The sequence below is a fragment of the Dipteris shenzhenensis genome, chromosome 3 (assembly GCF_047967505.1).
Source record: "Dipteris shenzhenensis isolate YYH24624 ecotype China chromosome 3, Dip_SZ_1.0, whole genome shotgun sequence".
Lineage (NCBI taxonomy): Eukaryota > Viridiplantae > Streptophyta > Polypodiopsida > Gleicheniales > Dipteridaceae > Dipteris > Dipteris shenzhenensis.
In genome coordinates this window covers 14960603-14977659 of record NC_141598.1, presented here as the reverse complement: position 1 = coordinate 14977659, position 17057 = coordinate 14960603, and the positions used below count along the sequence as shown (strand labels likewise).

The window sequence follows — 17057 nt, the reverse complement described above, 5'->3', positions numbered from 1 at the left end:
AGAAACCTCAAACACAAAATTATCCTTTCTTACAGAAAGAGGATTATGAAAGGGCTAGGCAAGAAAATCTTTGCTTCAAATGTTTGGGCAAAGACCATGCTGCTTGGGGAACTGCCCTAAAAATAAACCTACAGGATCTAAAGCCCCAAATAGACCTCCACAAAGACAAGTGCATGCGGTGCAAGTGTTGCCGCTTAACGGTTCTAAAAAGTACACTAAGGTAGAGGTCTAGCATGAGGATAGCACCCACATGTGATGTGTATCATCGGCAATGTGGTAGCCCACCTTTGGCCCTCATGATTTAATGAGGATGCATGGAAAAATTAAGGGGCAAAAAGTAAGAGTGATGGTCGATGATAGTGCAACACAATTTCTTAAACTACTTGTTAGTTAAGAAATTAAAATTGCCTGAGAGTCCCAGTGCCCATCAATATGTGGTCTCTTTGGCGAAGGGCAGTGATGAAAAGTTTGGGACACCATGATATATGGTGTAGAGGTGGATATTCAAGGCTATCAAGGTACCTTGGATTTCCAAATCATGCATCTCGACCGAGCAGATGTAGTGCTTGGTCGAGAATGGTTGTATATTCTTGAGCATAGCTTACAGAGGAGTTATCTTAATAACTCAATTATGTTTGAAAAAGAGGGTAGAGTCTTCCAAATTCAAGGAGAACATGATGTGTCTAACTCTCCTCTTATTTGTTTGATGAAATTGGAATGACTACTACACCAACAAGAATGCGAGGTATATCTTTGTGAACTTACTTTTATTGGTGATTTTATGTCTTCTATATCGGAAAGAGGTAATGTTGTTTTTGATAATGTTAAAAAGTATAAATCTTCTTTCAATGATTTAATGTTTGAATTTAAAGATGTTTTTCATCTGATTTACTTGATGGTTTACCTCTTGAGAGAGAAGTAGATCATAAAATAGATTTAATTCCTGGATCTACCCCTGTTTGTAAACCCCCATATAGGCTTAGTCAAATGGAGGAACATGAGTTCGAAAGACAATTAATGGAATATCTTAGGAAGGGCCAAATCCAAACAAGTAGCTCACCTTGGTCTGCACCAGTTTTATTGGTAAAGAAAAAGGATGGTACTATGCGTTTATGCATAGATTACCGAGCACTAAATAAAATCACCATAAAGAATAATTATCCTATGCCTCGCATTGACAAGCTCTTTGATGCAAGGGGCAAAATATTTTACTAAAATTGATTTAAGATCAGGAGAATCTTAAAACACCTATTTCATTAAATTTGGACTGGTGCATTGTCCAAATTTTTTTCGTGAGATAATTTTGGATAAAGCATGAAAAAAAAGAGGCTCTTCTAAAACAAAACATTGAAACAAAAAGTAAGATTTAAAAAAGTCAAATTAGAAAATTTGATGTGACATGCTATTAAAACTAGAGTACATTAAAAAAAGAGGTCATCACATTTTTTAAAGAAGTTGAGAATTTGCTACTCAAAAACAAACTCTATTAGCAATTTTAATACGATCTGCTCAGCCTTACCAAGCTTGTTGCAAAGAATATAAGATCATTATCAACTATTTAAGGCCACATAGGCTAAGAACACAAGGAGTGGAGAATAGAGTGGGAGGTTGTCAGAAATAGGTGGGAGGTCGTCGAAAATAGGTGGGAGGAGAGATTGCCTTGGTTACTTGAGAGATTAGAGAGATTGCTAAAGAAAGCGCCGCGCAATGCGAGTCTCACGTTTTAACCCACAGTGTCGCTATATAGCGACGCTTTTCCATCGCTATATAGCGATGTTTTTAATTAAAAAGGTTGCTATATAGTGACAGAACAGAGCAAAAGGTCGCTATATAGCGACGCTTTAAGTCACTTTTTGTTCTAACATGAAGGGAAGCTCATAGATGCTATTTTATAACTGTTAATATATTTTCTTGCAACTTATGTTGTGATTTTATAAGTGTAGATGGAGGGATGAGTGGAAGCTCGTCCGATGATGCGCTAATGCCCGGGAGCACGAAGTGGCTTACGGAGAGGTTATACTATCATTGCACTCATTGCAAGCGAGAAGTACGACATCAACATCATATTATCATGTGCCACTTACGAATGTATGGGGAGGAGCCCGAACCAGTACCCACCATTGGGGTTGCACGTGTTGATGGACCATCGGTAAGTCAAAGCTATTTAAGTTCGCAGTCTTATTGGATACCAGGAAATACAAGATCTTATATTTACACGAAATCTTAAAACAGGATGAGGAGGGTGATGAGGGTACGCATATACCTTCTCACTTTGAGTAAGACTATAGTCTCTCGGATGATGACGAGGGTATGGTCGACATGATGGATTCCATTTTTAGGGGCACTACATCCCATGTACATGTGATGTCAGAGTCTGAGGTCAAAATGTGAGAGTTGCAATCAACACAATTGTACGAGGGTGCTAGGATGTCTAAACTATGTGCTTGTCTCTCAATCTTGAATTTGCAAGTAAAGTATGGGTGGTCGGATACAAGTGTCTTAGCCTTAATGAGGTTAGCTCTTGCATTAATTTGACTCATTATTTGGATATTGTTTGTTTTGAGAATCATCATTTGGATAGTGTATATCGAATCATCATTGTTCGAAACCTATGTATGTTTGAATTGTCATAGGTTGCTCCAGAAGATGTTGCCTGCATCAAATACCATGCCCGCCTCAAGAGATGAAGCGAAAAAGATGCTAACAACAGTGGGTATGGATTATGATACCATCCATGCTTGCTGTAATGATTGTATTCTCTTTCATCATGAGCATGGAGATTTGGCTAGCTGTCCAAAGTGTGGGGAACAATGATATAGAGATGACTTGCAGGGTGAGCGGATACCGGTAAAGGTCTTGAGACACTTTCCCATCATTGCAAGAATACAACACATGTTTCGATGCAAATCCATAGCGGAGTTGATGACATGGCATGCATCTCATCGGTCCACTGATGACACATTGAGGATTTCCACAGATTGTGCAGCTTGGAAGCACATAGATAATCAGTGGTCGGACTTTGCGAGGGAGCCATGCAACTACATCTTGGGCTCACCATGGACGGCGTGAATCCTTTCGGGTTACGCTCGACATCTTGGTCGACATGGCCCATAGTCGTGGTGAATTACAATATCCCACCATGGCTAACAATAAAAAACGGACACCTCATGCTTGCACTACTTGTGCCAGGAAAGTACAAGGCAAAAAATATGGATGTGTACATGGTACTTTTGATAGAGGAGTTACAGATATTATGGAGAGGAGTGCAGATCTTTGATATTTCGAGAGCTCCTAGACATACCAATGATATTTTGGTCAGGGCTATCTTGATGTGGACTATGCATGACTACCCAAGATATGGAGAGTGCGTAGGTATGTGGTTGTGTCTTTACATGTATAATGAGGGATTATGCTTTTATGGCTCTCTTTTGCATGCATGTCTTGTACTAACACATTCATGCACGCGTGGAGGACTTGTTACAAGTGGGTACCATGCTTGTCCTATTTGTGGACCGGCTCTAAAATTGCTTGCATGCTACTCCAAACATATGAGAAAAAATGTTTATGAAAGTCATGCTCGATACCTTCTGCTCGACCATCTCGCACATGGAGGTCAGCTTGATCCACCACCATCATATTTGAAGGCAAGTGACTGGATTCAATCTTGGAAGGTGAATGGAGAGGAACCTCCTCCTGGTATGAAGAGGCTATCGATCTTTCATGAGCTTCCTTATTAGGGTCAGTTACAAATCAATCATCTCATGGATCCCATGCATATCTTCAAGAATGTGGGGGTTACTATTTGGGCACACTTGGTTGGTTCCAAAGACTCAAGAGGAGTGTGAGAAGACTTGTGTGCTATGAATAGGATGTCTCATTTGTGGCCCCAAGTGCATGCTTCGGGAAAAGTTGTCCTCCTGAAAGCAACGTGGATCCTCTCTACGAGGGAGGAGGCAGCGGTCAAGGCAGACATTGCCTCTTTTCAAACATCAACAGGGTACATGCGTTGCTTGAAAGGAGCATTTTCAAAGGACAATAAGCTTAGTGGGCTCAAGTCCCATGATTGGCACAAGATCTTACAAGCATTCTAAGTAGAATTAGTGTACCGATAATCATGATGCGTTAGCATAATTATGATTATGTTATATTGTTGACATGACTTCTTTATTGCTTTGATAGTTCATCCTCCCAATTACAATAAAAGGGTGCTTACAATAAGATGTTAGAAATGCTATATTCAAGATCTGTGGTATTGTGACGTATGCTTACTATCAAATCGCATTGATTGTATTTTCTTCAATTTAAGCTGATTAATCTATAGACTGATTATGAAAATATCTTACATGGACATGTGAAATAGGTGGATATCTCAAAAAGAGATCTCCATATTGAGCATCGAGAAGGCTAGGGTGGAATCCATTGAATCCATATGCTTGCTTAAAAAGCACTTTCCCTCGAGCATTATGACAACTCAAGTCCACTTGCTTGTGCACATAGTTCAGGAGAGGTGGCTACAGCAGGTACCGTTCATAGTCGATGGATGTTTTTTCTCGAGTAGTTTATGAAAACTTTAAAGGGATTTGTAAGACAAAGAGCAAAACCAAAAGCAAGCATGGCAGAGGGATGGCTTGTGCAAGAGTCATTAGTATATATCACAAAGTTCCTTGCATCCACGGATCCCGATATGCCGCAAGCTTGGCATAACAAGGATGATGATCGCATCGTTGGCGAGGTTCCCCAAGAAAAGGGATTGAAAGAAAGATGAGCGAAGAGCAAATGGAGAAATTCAATAAGTTTTGTATCCTCAATAGCCCTGAGATAAAGAAGTGGATTGAGAGATATGAAGTGGCAAAAGTAGAAAGAATAAATGCAAGGACGAGATTTAGAGTAATGTACATGCGATCATAACCATATCCACGAGATTTGGCTCTTCTCCCTACTCACATGTCACTTGATTGGCTACAATTGGCTCTACGTAAAGCCAAACGTGATGGAGAGATAATAAACGAGCACGAGCGAGAGTTATCATCTGGATGTATGGTGCATGTAAGTTTCTTACCTCTTGATGTAATTAAGTAATTATTTGTGGCAATATACGCTATAAAATAGATGCATCTTCATTGTTTTAATGATGCTCTTTTATAGTACAAAAAGTACAGTGCATTATGGTCATATGGATGACATTTTCACGTGGAACGCATCAATTCAAAGAGAGTCATGTATGATTGTGGAGTCATGGCTAACTTCACACAAGATAGCCAAGCAAGTGCTTCGGATACCAATCTTCTCTCCTCACAATTGGATTATTGTGGAACCATATGCGACATCTATGAAGTTGATTTCAGACGATTTAGTATTTTCATTCTTGATGTAAAATGGTTTAGAACTATTTACAACGGTCCCCATGTGACAGTGAGAAAAGATAGTAGCGGTTTCTTTGCAATAGACTCCACCAAACATTGGACCGATGAAAGTGATACTTTTTTCTTCCCGAGCACTATGAGCAGGTGCATACTAATGATTTAATTAATCGAAGCTTTCATTTTTAAAGATCCATTGATACATGTACTTGAGCATAATTTCATATATATAATTGACGACATTTGGCACCCATCTTCAATATAGGTGGTTTTTCATCCGGATCGTTCTGATCTAAGATGGTGGTATGTGATCCAATTTGCACCACAAAGTAAGCAAAATTTTGAAGATAGAGATGTGGATATGGAGATGCCACTACCAATGCCGGATCCAATTGATGAATCTAGCGAAGAAGATGTAGATCACCATATGAGCCAAGAGGAAGATGCGCATAATGACATCGCACAGGAGGAAGATGGAGATCACGATATTGAGGAAGAAGACAACGATCATCAAGAATCACCACACTTTATTGAAGAAGATGATCAAATACTTTTAGGTGAACGTACGATGCTAGAGTATGATGATGATATAGGAGATCAACTCGGTATAGAGTTGGAGATAGACTTGTTTGGTGCCTTAGACTTGGCTCAAGATGAAACAGTTGATGTAAATGCTCTTAATTGATTTTTTTCATCTCAAACTTGGACATGAATATATGAGCTTCAAAGGCTTGATGTACATGCTCTCATATTTTTATTCTCTATGAGATCAAACATGTATAAAAATTTAAAAAAATTTGTCATTGGAAAAAACTAACTTTTAAGGCCTATATGGAAAAAAAAACCTCTCTAGAAAACATCGCTATAAAATAGTATATCAGTGTCGCTATATAGCAACACTTAAAAGTCGCTATATAGCGACTTTTGGCAAGCGTCGCTATATAGCGACGCTTTACGGAACCCTCTTTTCATACCGATGATTAACGCCACACTGGCACTAAACATCAGTACATAAACATTGCAATAGGATCCGTGTGTAGTAGTGATTATGGAATCTCAATGCTCAAAATCAAAGAGGATGAATGAGAAGAATTCAAGGATCTACACCTAGAAGATTTGAACAAGTGGCTTGCGATTGATCTCTCATACCCCAACTAGGGAGATATCGTAATACTCAATAGCTACATACCCATAGGTAGTACTATTTTGGGAGCCCCCCCCAAGAGTAATGATTACCTAAGAAGTGGGCTACCCCACCATCCTTCTAATTTTTCTCTTATTCTCTATTTTCTAAAATTTTCTCATTTATTTTTTTTAATGAATCTTTACTTTTTCGTCTCTCTAACCCCCCCCTTTCTATCTAGTCCTTTTGCCATGCCCCCCCCCCTCTCTCTCTCTCTCTCCTATTGATGGCCCAAAATGGGCAATCTTGCCTAAAATTTGATGGAGAAACTTAGTCATAACTTCACGAAATGCTTAATTTCATAAATATAAGTTCAATAAACATAATTTCATAAATAAATGGTGCAATAATCATAATGGTCATATAAATCATGCCTTACCATTTGATTTGATATAAAGTATAACCCATTTGGATTTCATAATTAAAAGCTATAGGTTGTCAACATTTGCCTATTTTTTGGCAATTTTCCACCCTTTTCCACAAAACATTAATGCGATGGTCACCTAGCATTTTTGCCCAAACCAAATGAAGGCCTAATTTTCTTAAAATTTCCTTCTTATAAAAAACTACTTAATAACTTACATCTACACACTATTTAGAAATGACTTCAATCAAGAAGACTAGAGGAAGTTAATGTCACAATCATTTTTAATGCACTTTAGGGTCGTTTATGCTCTCATTTAGGGACAACATTGCAAGACAACATTTGGAGATAGCTCAGTACCCTCTAGTCCTTGGATGGGTACCATAGTAAGGTGGTGACTTTTGATTCATGCAGGTGCAACAAGATTGTAGTAGTACTCTTGCATTTTGTGACTTTGACAAAGCACATTGGAAATAGTACCATGGTCCTATATAGTGGTGACTGTAGGAGACATCAAAACTATCAGTGGGTTTTTTAACAACGAATTGTTCCAAAATACCTCCTCTCGCTAAAGGAAAGAACATCAAAGTATGAGTTTCACATGAAGAGATCTTTTTGGTCTAAGTATGGGGACGTCATGAAGAGTTCCTTTTGGTCTTAATATGGGACATCATGAGCCAGACCTCTCTCTACATGGGCCACCATACAGTCAATAGTGCATATGTACCCTTTGTGTTAACCCTATGGGATAGCAAATCTAGTTTCTAGAATATTTTCCAAGATAGAGTAGAGAAGAAGGCAAGGATGAGAGCCAGATAATGGAATTATTTCTTGGATCAATATGGGCCCAATTGCGTTGTAAAATGAGAAATAGGGCTCGAGTGGTAAGGAGAAAAAAAAAGGGGGTTGGCCCTCCTTTCAAAAGGTGCTATGAATAAAAGGCTAAAAGTTTGACTTTAATATTTAGTTGTAAACTTGCAAGATTGAGGAATAGAAGCTCTCTCTTTTCAAAGACTACTGTTAATGTTTCTCTTACTCTTGCCTTTTTGCATGCCTCTCACCCCCTTTCCCCCTTCTTCCTTCATGCTTTAACCCCCCTCTCCCTCTTCTTCTCCCACTCCCTCTTCCCTCTCCCCTTCTTCTCTTGAGGATTCACATTGCTACCACTCTAGGAGCCATTGGTGTGATACTCTTAGACTGCATGTGCTTGCATTGCTCTCACAAGGAGTAGTAGGAGGAGAGGTTACCTTGGCATTCCTTCAAGATCCCCACAAACATGAGTCACTATTGGACTACACATTTTTTGTGCCATTGCCGGGGAGTTCAGGGTATGCTTTTGGTTGCACATGTTTCTTCCATTGTCTCCCATTGCCAAGAGCTTGAGTGAGGTATGAGCTGAAATAAAGGAAAAAAGTGAGAAAGAGGAGGTAGGAAGAAACTGGAGTTGATATGTGTTGTTTTTTGAGGTCGGTAGGTGTGCAAATCTAGGATTAAGAAGATAAAATCATTGCTAAACCTTGGATGAAGTCCATCCATCCAAAAAAGCTAAATGGTAATGATTGGGTGGAAGTTCTAAGGTATGGGGATGACAAATAGTCCATTTTGGGAAGAAATCACTCCATTTTGCTCCATGCTTTTTTTAAAAAAAATTGGTTCCTTTTTGTTGCTTCATGTTGTTTAGTAGCTAGAGAAGTTGGAAAACCAGTCCTGAAGCACTTCAAGCACTGCATAAAAGCTCCAGAAACTCAAAGATCTCCAAAAATTCCATCGACCAAGTAGTCTAGGAGAGACACAAAAAACTCTACTAGTTGGCATAATTAATGCACAAACTCTTGGCCAAAATAGAGGTCAACCCTAACCCAGCGCCTGCTGGGTTAGTAAGCCAATTAACACAGTGAACACAATGCACTAATAACCCAATGCACGCCTAGTTAAATAACCCAAACATGATGGCTTAACTGGTCAATGGTCAACTAAGCTCTTATTTAAATCTGGTCATTAAGTGATCTGATATGTTCTGGAGCACACCAACCACTCAAAAATACTGAATGGACTTCCAAAAAATTCACTTAAGGGGCAGGGATGCACATAAAATAAACAAAGCAAAAAAGTACAAGGGAACCATCAAACTAAGTGTTACCAAATCCATATCACATCACAGCCAGTAAGGCCAAGCCCACCACAAGTGCTAGCTCCAAGGCCTAGTGGGCTATGATCTACCAATACCATGCCTACATGACCAACAACCTTTCATAATCCACCCCTAGTGCCACCTAACTATGTCACTGCACCGGCCCCACTAGCAAATTATCCTGCACTGTAAATAGTGCTCATAGGTGAGGCTATGAGGATCCTAGTGCAAGAACTAGGAATGGGGGCCATGCCACCAACCTTCGTTGGAAGGGATACTAACTCTTCAAGGAGCAAACCAGTTGCCATCGCCAACCTTATTACTAGATTCTTAGCAAAGGGAGACACCCAGTGTCCCATGTGGTGAGGTTAGAGAAAATTTGTGAGACATTTGAGGACATAGGTGACTGGGATAAAGTGAATGCATTTGGGCTAAGCCTCTATGGTAAGGCAAATCAATGGTATAGTGCTCTTAACCTTGAAGAGAAAATCAATTGGAATACGCTTCAAAAGACATTCATAGTGGGGTTTACCCCCATTAGTCCCAGGTGGAGCCCCAACTATATGAGGTAAAGTAGGAAGATATAGAGACTATATAGGATTATATTGCTAGGATGAAAAATCATGCTACGAGCCTCAGAAGAGGATGAGCAATGAGTGGTTACTTCCATGCTTCCTCATTGGACTACATGATTCAAAACTTCATGACCATCTTTTCCCCCCTAAATCCCATGTCATTTGAGTTGTGTAGCCAGACTCCTCCTCCTTCCTTGCAAGTATTTCTTGCTAGTTTAACGTCCTCATTTAATTTGAATAGTAGTAGAAAGGAGTGATTGGAAGTGTTGATAGATGTCCTGCAAGTTCTCTTCTTCCTTAGAGACCCAAGAATGCCCCTTTGCTTGTAAGGGGACTTCTTGATTCTCCCTCTTCTTACTATTTAAAAAGGACGGTGGGAGGCACAAGAGGTCACCACATGGCTATCTTTACTGAACCTGCCAACATGGCAGTTATTTGGAGGTTAGGAGTTCTCTAGAGCTTTGCAGGAGCTCCCTGGAGGTTCAGGAGAAGATGAGCGTAGGATATGACACGTGGTAGCCACCACGAGGAGCAGAAGCACAGTTACAGGGGCAGAGGGCATAATAAGCTGAGGTGTTGTGTATATATAGAGAGACAGACACTATAGACAGATATGAAAGAGAGCTTATAAATGGGATGAGGTGTGAGTATTCAATGCGAGGAGGGGGGCAGTTGGCCATCAGACCGACTGCCAAGGGAGACACATGGCCTACAACTCTACCACAAGATAACATTATGACACATGGCGGCCACCGAGGAGGGGCAAAACCATACAGGGAGCACGACACAAGGCATGCGATGAGGCGCAGACTATGAAGCATGCCGTGCCACATGGCACAGATATTCGAGGACTGCGAATCGCGCAACGACACGTGGTGTGCATGGATTATAGAGGAATAACATGTGCAAGGGCAGAGGTGCAGAAGGCTAGCGGGTGCGACACGTGGCGATGCGAATTGCAACACGTGGCAAGGCGTCCCCCTAAATAATATTTTTAAATACATAAAATAATGAATAATATATCATACATATTTTCTATTTTAATAATACATCATATATTGCATTTTATATATATATATATAATATATATATAGATTACATTACATATTATATAATACAAAATATATAATATACTATAATATATATTTTAATATTTTAATACATAATATCTTACATAATATAATATTATTTATTTATTTATTTATTTTTTACATCTTAGATTATATATACAATTTAAAATTTAATATTTATTATTATATAACAAGGTGACTACGCCACCATCTGTCACACTAGATATATATATAAATACATAATATATTATAATATGGATTATTTATTATTTATTTTTAATATATATTATAATATAATGTAATTTATATTATTATATTATGGGGCGCTCCCTTCCATGTGAGAGAGAGATCGGAGAGAGAGGGGGAGGGAGGGACGGAGGGAGAGAGAGAGAGAGAGAGAGAGAGAGAGAGAGAGAGAGAGAGAGAGAGAGAGAGAGAGAGGCAAAAAGCATGGCACGAGACAGAGACATGCGAAGAGGTCCAGAGTGCTACATGGCAAGGAAGATGAGTGACTGCCATGAAAGTGCCATGTGCCACGACAATGCAGAGGTGTGGGCACATGATATAAATGCATTAATGGGTGACGACCCACATGGTGATAACCGACAGTATCACTTTAGTCTCTGTGGGTGACGCTTTCAATTGCATCATGACACATGTCATCGCACTATAGGGATGCTGAATTGGTGGCAGTTTATAGTAAACAGTCATGGGCAGACACACTGGTAGAGATTTGTGGGCTAGCCACTTAGTGATGCAAAGGAGAGAGTTGGAGGGGAACCAGACCAGGCGAGAGTAAAGAGAGAGAGACTCAGAGAGAGAGAGAGAGAGAGAGGGGGGGGGGGAGGAAGGAAGGGAGGGAGGTTTTTATAAACAAATATATAAATATATATAAATATATATATACATATAATACTTATTTATTTATATATTTGTTTAAATTTTTATAGTAACTTATTTATATATATCTATATATAAAATAAGATTTAATATATATTATTTTCTCTATATGTTATAGAGAGAGAGAGAGTAATATATTTTAAAATTATAATATATATTATATTATATTATAATATATTATATAAAATATAAATTATACTCTATATATATATATATATATATATATAGGGGAGAGAGAGAGAGGGGGGGGGAATGAGAGAGAGTAGCGGCCATGCAGGAAACAATGTGGCATAGTCAACACCATCTAGCCATTGGATGTATTGAAATTAGACGGTTGGCGGGAAGGAGGAGCTTGAGAGGAGGGCTATGTAGGTTCAGAGCGAGAGAGGAGCTGTGACACATGGCAGTCATGGGGGTAAAAGAGCTCAGACTATGACCACGTGGCAGAGTGCATATAGAACAAAACGTAGAGACACTCAGAGAGAGAGAGAGACAGACAGACAGACAAAGAGATAGAGAGACAGAGAGAGACAGAGAGAGGGGGGGGAAATGTAACTAGCCAGGTGACTGACATGCGTGCATGCATGCACATACATACATACATACATACATGCATACATATCTCTCTCTCTCTCTCTCTCTCTCTCTCTCTCTCTCTCTCTCTCTATCTATCTATATATATCTATATATATATAGATAGAGAGAGAGAGAGAGAGAGAGAGAGAGAGAGAGAGAGAGAGAGAGAGATTACAAGGTATTTGTTTATATTTTAATATTTAGTGTTTTGTATGTGTGTGTAGAAGTTTAGTTTAATGAAAAGCTTATTAGGTATTGTACAACTGAAAACTCTTGAATATTTGTGTGTGTGTGTGTATATATATGTTTTTCACAAATTTTCTTAAAATTCCTCAAAGTTTGAGATTTAAAAATGAAACCCTAAATTTTATTAAAGGTAATCTACGATTGCAACTTTGAGACCTAGCGGAGTAGGTCTCTAGCCCATCGTAGAAGGGTCCGATTACTCGTTCCTATAATGAGCTTGAAATCTTCCTTTGTAGGTCTATCCATTTGAACTACCCACAATTCTTTGAAATATACTATAGCATCATGAAGTATGACTTGTCAATATTAAAATTCAATGCAATAGTAAATTAATAACTTTGATGAAGTCAAAAGTTATAGGTCTAACTAGATTGTTTAAAAAATAATATATAAAACTTAGATTTTAAATTTAAACATCTTTGAATATATTTTATCATGAAAGGTCATGTATAATTTTAACTTACTATAATAGTTTGTTTTCTTATTTATAAAAAATATTAGATTGTTATATTTTTGCAAAAAGACATTGTAACTTTTAGGATAGTTTGAAAATTTTAGTAGAAATATGGTGTTTTTTAGGGAATCTTCAAAGTGTGTAACCTGCAACAATTCTCACTTAATATGCAATAGTGCTAGTTGGATTGAGAAAGTGAAAGGACATGTGGAAGATGGAGAGCCAATGAGGGGTAAGCACTTAGTATGAGTGACTGGAACGTGCAAAGGGAGTGTGTCCTTGTATAAGAAAAGGCACTCTCTCTAAATTGGATGTTGGAGGATATATAAGAGTTATCATTATGGTGATTAGTGTTAGACTTCATGGTGGTCTCTCAAAATGCCACATGTCATGTCATAATGGGATGCATTCCATCAACCTTGCTAACCAAAAAGTATGCCTTTGTGTGTATGCGTGTGTGGGTGTGTGTGTGTGTGTGAGTGCATGTGTGTGTGTGTGAGAGAGAGAGAGAGAGAGAGAGAGTGTGTGTGTGTGTGAGTGAGTGAGAGAGAGAGAGAGAGAGAGAGAAGGGAGAGGAGGGGGAGAGGCCGGATCATAGACTAATTGATTTTTACATATGGCTCTAGATGGGACCAAAATCATAGAATTATTTATACCTATATTTTTTCTCCCATTTCATACACACCCCCCCTCTCACACACACACATACGACCAACTAGGAGGGGCCAACCGAAGGTGAATTTTGGGAAGGGCAGTCAGGCAGCTTAGGTGGGAGAATGCCCAAACCGCTACAATAACTTTACCTTAGAATTGGATTTTTATATTCCACCTCCTTGTAGTTGCTCTCAAAGTGAGCAAAGAATCTGTATTTGAGCGTTTTGTCTACTACTTAGAGTAGGACATAAGTGATGCTACGCATGAACTCTGCAGCAGTTGCAAGAGCGCCTCCTTTGATAGTGCTCTCCATCACCTGCTCACCGTGTCCCTCACCCTTTCCCTCCGTCAGTGATAGCACTGCTGCTGTTAGCGCTCCTCCCAACAACGCATTCTTCTGCAATAACCCGCAATTACAATCTTTCAATCGATTCCACTTTTTCATCACGGTATCCTTTTCAATCAAGCAAGCATTCCACACCCATCGCCGATTACATCCGACTAGTGTTAAAGTTCTTGTTTGACAGACATCGTGCGGCTCGTGCCTACAGCTCCATGTATTGTAGATCTGAGATGAGATCGCCAAGACTCGACTGGGGGATCAATGACGAGAGAGCGCTACTCACCCAATCGTGTACGCCTCTAATCTTACGCATGCCGTAGGTAATGCCACAGTAAACTGCCGCTACGAGTCCTGCATTCCCATCACGCAACGTTTTAATCGGCATTTTTGGAAGCAACAGGAATGAGTGACTACAAGCAGCGAGTAGCAGTCCAACTCACCCCATTGCAGAGCTGCCTTCGCCATATGTTGCGCCTGCAGGCAATCATCCAGGCCACCATTTTTACATGTCCCACTCTTTTACGCAACACAGACAATTCACTCCAGCGAAGAAAAACATATTAGAGAATGTTTAGAATAAATGTGCCACTAATACACTTACCGTGCCCTTCAACCTGGATGAAGATAAATTCACTGAAGGGACTGATCCCTCATGAGGCCGGTTCTTCTCTGCAAAAAACAGATTTACAATTGTGACGTTTTAAATCAAAGCACTTGTTCTGGTAATTGCATGGGAGGGCAAGTATACCGTCAAGCCAGTACCGAAGAACAAGCGGCCTAACAAAGTTCGCAATTACTTCTTGCGTCCCAGCGTGCAACGCACCAACCTATAAAAATAAGCGACATCGTGATACACCTCAAACGAGAGAAATATCTCAGCCTCATATGTTGTTTGCCGATTGCATGATCCATTATAGACGCTAATCAAATCAATGCTTACCAATGCAACTTTCACGGACGCGCCGACCACCCCATTCAGGAAAGGGTGGCCAAGATCAACAAGATAAGGGCTATATGACTTGAAACGACCGTCCGGAGACAGAGACATGATGCTGCGACTGACCGGAGCTAATTCGAAAGACGCAAGACAGAGGGATAACGGCAGCCGGTGAGCGTAATTACAAAATGTATTGTTGAATCAATATGGTAAGCTCGCAGGATGCGAGCTAGGAGCCGTCTCTTCCACAGGACAGATCACAAAAAGCGTGGAATTAATAGCAAGGAGATGGATTTGAAATCAGGATTTTAGGCGATACAATTCCAAATGTGCAAGATAGAGCAACAAAAAACAACAGAATCAGCATAACCTCGCTGAAAATCAAACGGAGAGATGCTATGAGTGGATTGTGATCCAAGGGAGGGAGCGGCGCAGGACATGCAAGATGTGGCTCCCTCGACAAAGAAACAGGACGAATAGCGATGCTGCTCTACTATTTGACTAGCATAAACACAGATAAGCTAATGGCATTCAAAAAAGAAATGCTACATGTGAATTGAGGCCGATCTTCTTGCCCTAGGTCCCGTGCTCTTGCCGCTAGCTCCACAGAGTAGCGAGATGGGTTGTTTTGGACGTCCTCTTGTCTGTAGACTTGAAAATTTTGGCTGTTCTGGTTGTTATCTTGTATGTAGACTTCATCCCAGATTCGAATAGGAAGCATGTATTTGCCCATCTATCTATTCACATAAACCAGGATAGTTGCTCCGTCACCGTGTCGTTCGTCATGCATTTATTTATTCGCCCATCACGTTGCCTCCTTGGTCGATTTCAATCCCTTCCCCCAGCTCCTACATCCACACAGCTGTCGATCACACTCGGCAACCATGGCCTCCAACCGTTTCATTGCTCTTTCCTTGCTTGTTCTGAACTTCATGCTCTACAATACAGTATTGCAGGCTGGGCTCTCAACGTCCATGTGGACATTGACTGCAGAGCTACACATGACGCTAATTGAACCTCCACAACTGGATGGAAAGCCAATACTTTTTTCCCGGCATTGTAGGACAGATTTCCAACACACATGGTTACATTTGATCGTTAGGCTATGAGAAGAGTTTCTTGTCCGAGTGGGCCTTGAGCGTACTGTTTATGCAACTCTCCTTGAGCGTATTGTTTATGCATTCTTAAACACTATGGGCCCTCCCAAGTTCAACAACCTTTTCTTCCACAAAAGCTGCATACGACCACTCTCCCTTTAGCTTTTTGCAAGAGTCGAATTATGGGCCCACGTGTAGTCGCAGCAAATTGTATCCTTCAACGGGCTTCCGTGTCTGAAATCCAGCTGGGTGAAACTATGGATGCCATTTTTGGTGCCACAACAATTCCAGGCCATTCAGAAGGTTCCCATTTCAAAATCATGCATATTAGCATATTTTCGCTTGGCGACGTGTGGGTGATCCCTTTTTGCACTCTCGCCAATGTGAGTATGCTTTCCAGCTGTGGAAGACAAAGATTGCATAAGCGGCAACGCAAAGGTAAGCTTTAGGTTTTGAGGAGAGTCTTCAACATGCATTTCCTTATTTTAGGAAAACGTATATTTCATTTTGCTATGCTTCTTTATACGTATTTCATTTTGGCCTGCCAAACGGAAGGACTAAGTGAAAGCAATTCACATTTTCAATTTCAAAATATCCGAAATGACTTTACAATCCACTTGGTATTGTTCCCTCTCCACAAGTTTTTTTTCCCTCGAGAAATCCTCCACATTTTTAGCCCCCTCCCCCTTGCTCTCTCTCTCTCTCTCTCTCATGAGCTATCAATACATCATCTCCGCCTTTTTTTCCGCACTGCACATCTTCCTTGCTATTTTGAATCTAGGGCAGGCCTTATGACTGATTTATAATCATTCACCTTGTTTCCTCATTTTGTTTTATACAAGCATTTCTTTTGCTTGGTTTTGTTGTTTTTTAAAGCACATATGTAGATTAGGAGCATGTCCAAATTCTTATGTGTTTCATTATGTATAGTTCTAAAAACATTAGTATGTCTCTAGAAACATAAACATTTATCTACCCTTTGTGTATATAATAAACATTCGCTTTGATTTATATGTATTTATTTTAGATAAAAGTATAAGCTCATACATATTCAAATGTGCAAATAAGTACATATGTAAAAATATATGTTTATAAAAGTGCACATGAATCAAAAGAAAAATAAAAATATGTATATATATTTATACAATCCCCATGCAAATACTCTCC

General features: G+C 39.7%; 1 protein-coding gene and 1 pseudogene across 2 annotated transcripts in view; one reads left to right on the top strand and one right to left on the bottom strand.

Moving 5' to 3' along the window:
* The first annotated feature begins 474 nt into the window (after positions 1 to 474).
* The window catches only part of LOC147903410 (uncharacterized), a 151731-nt pseudogene continuing 135148 nt past the window's right edge, over positions 475 to 17057 (top strand). The window contains exon 1 of the transcript XR_015540642.1: positions 475 to 488. The product of XR_015540642.1 is annotated as an uncharacterized LOC147903410 (transcript). The remainder of the gene's footprint in view (positions 489 to 17057) is intronic.
* On the bottom strand, positions 13574 to 14904 carry LOC147903412 (outer envelope pore protein 16, chloroplastic-like). The gene is made up of 6 exons (XM_087371627.1): positions 14797 to 14904; positions 14605 to 14683; positions 14458 to 14525; positions 14297 to 14330; positions 14140 to 14207; positions 13574 to 13910 (listed from the first exon to the last, which is right to left on the bottom strand). Exons 1-6 carry the CDS (start codon positions 14902 to 14904, stop codon positions 13749 to 13751), a joined length of 519 nt encoding a protein of 172 aa, XP_087227753.1. The 3' UTR covers positions 13574 to 13748.

Coding starts and splice junctions, on each gene's coding strand:
- LOC147903412 (XM_087371627.1), bottom strand. CDS start 14,904: ATGTCTCTGTCTCCGGACGGTCGTTTCAAGTCATATAGCCCTTATCTT. Junction 14,526..14,604: donor TCTTCGGTACTGGCTTGACG/GTATACTTGCCC, acceptor TGTTTTTTGCAG/AGAAGAACCGGCCTCATGAG. Junction 14,331..14,457: donor CATCCAGGTTGAAGGGCACG/GTAAGTGTATTA, acceptor GATTGCCTGCAG/GCGCAACATATGGCGAAGGC.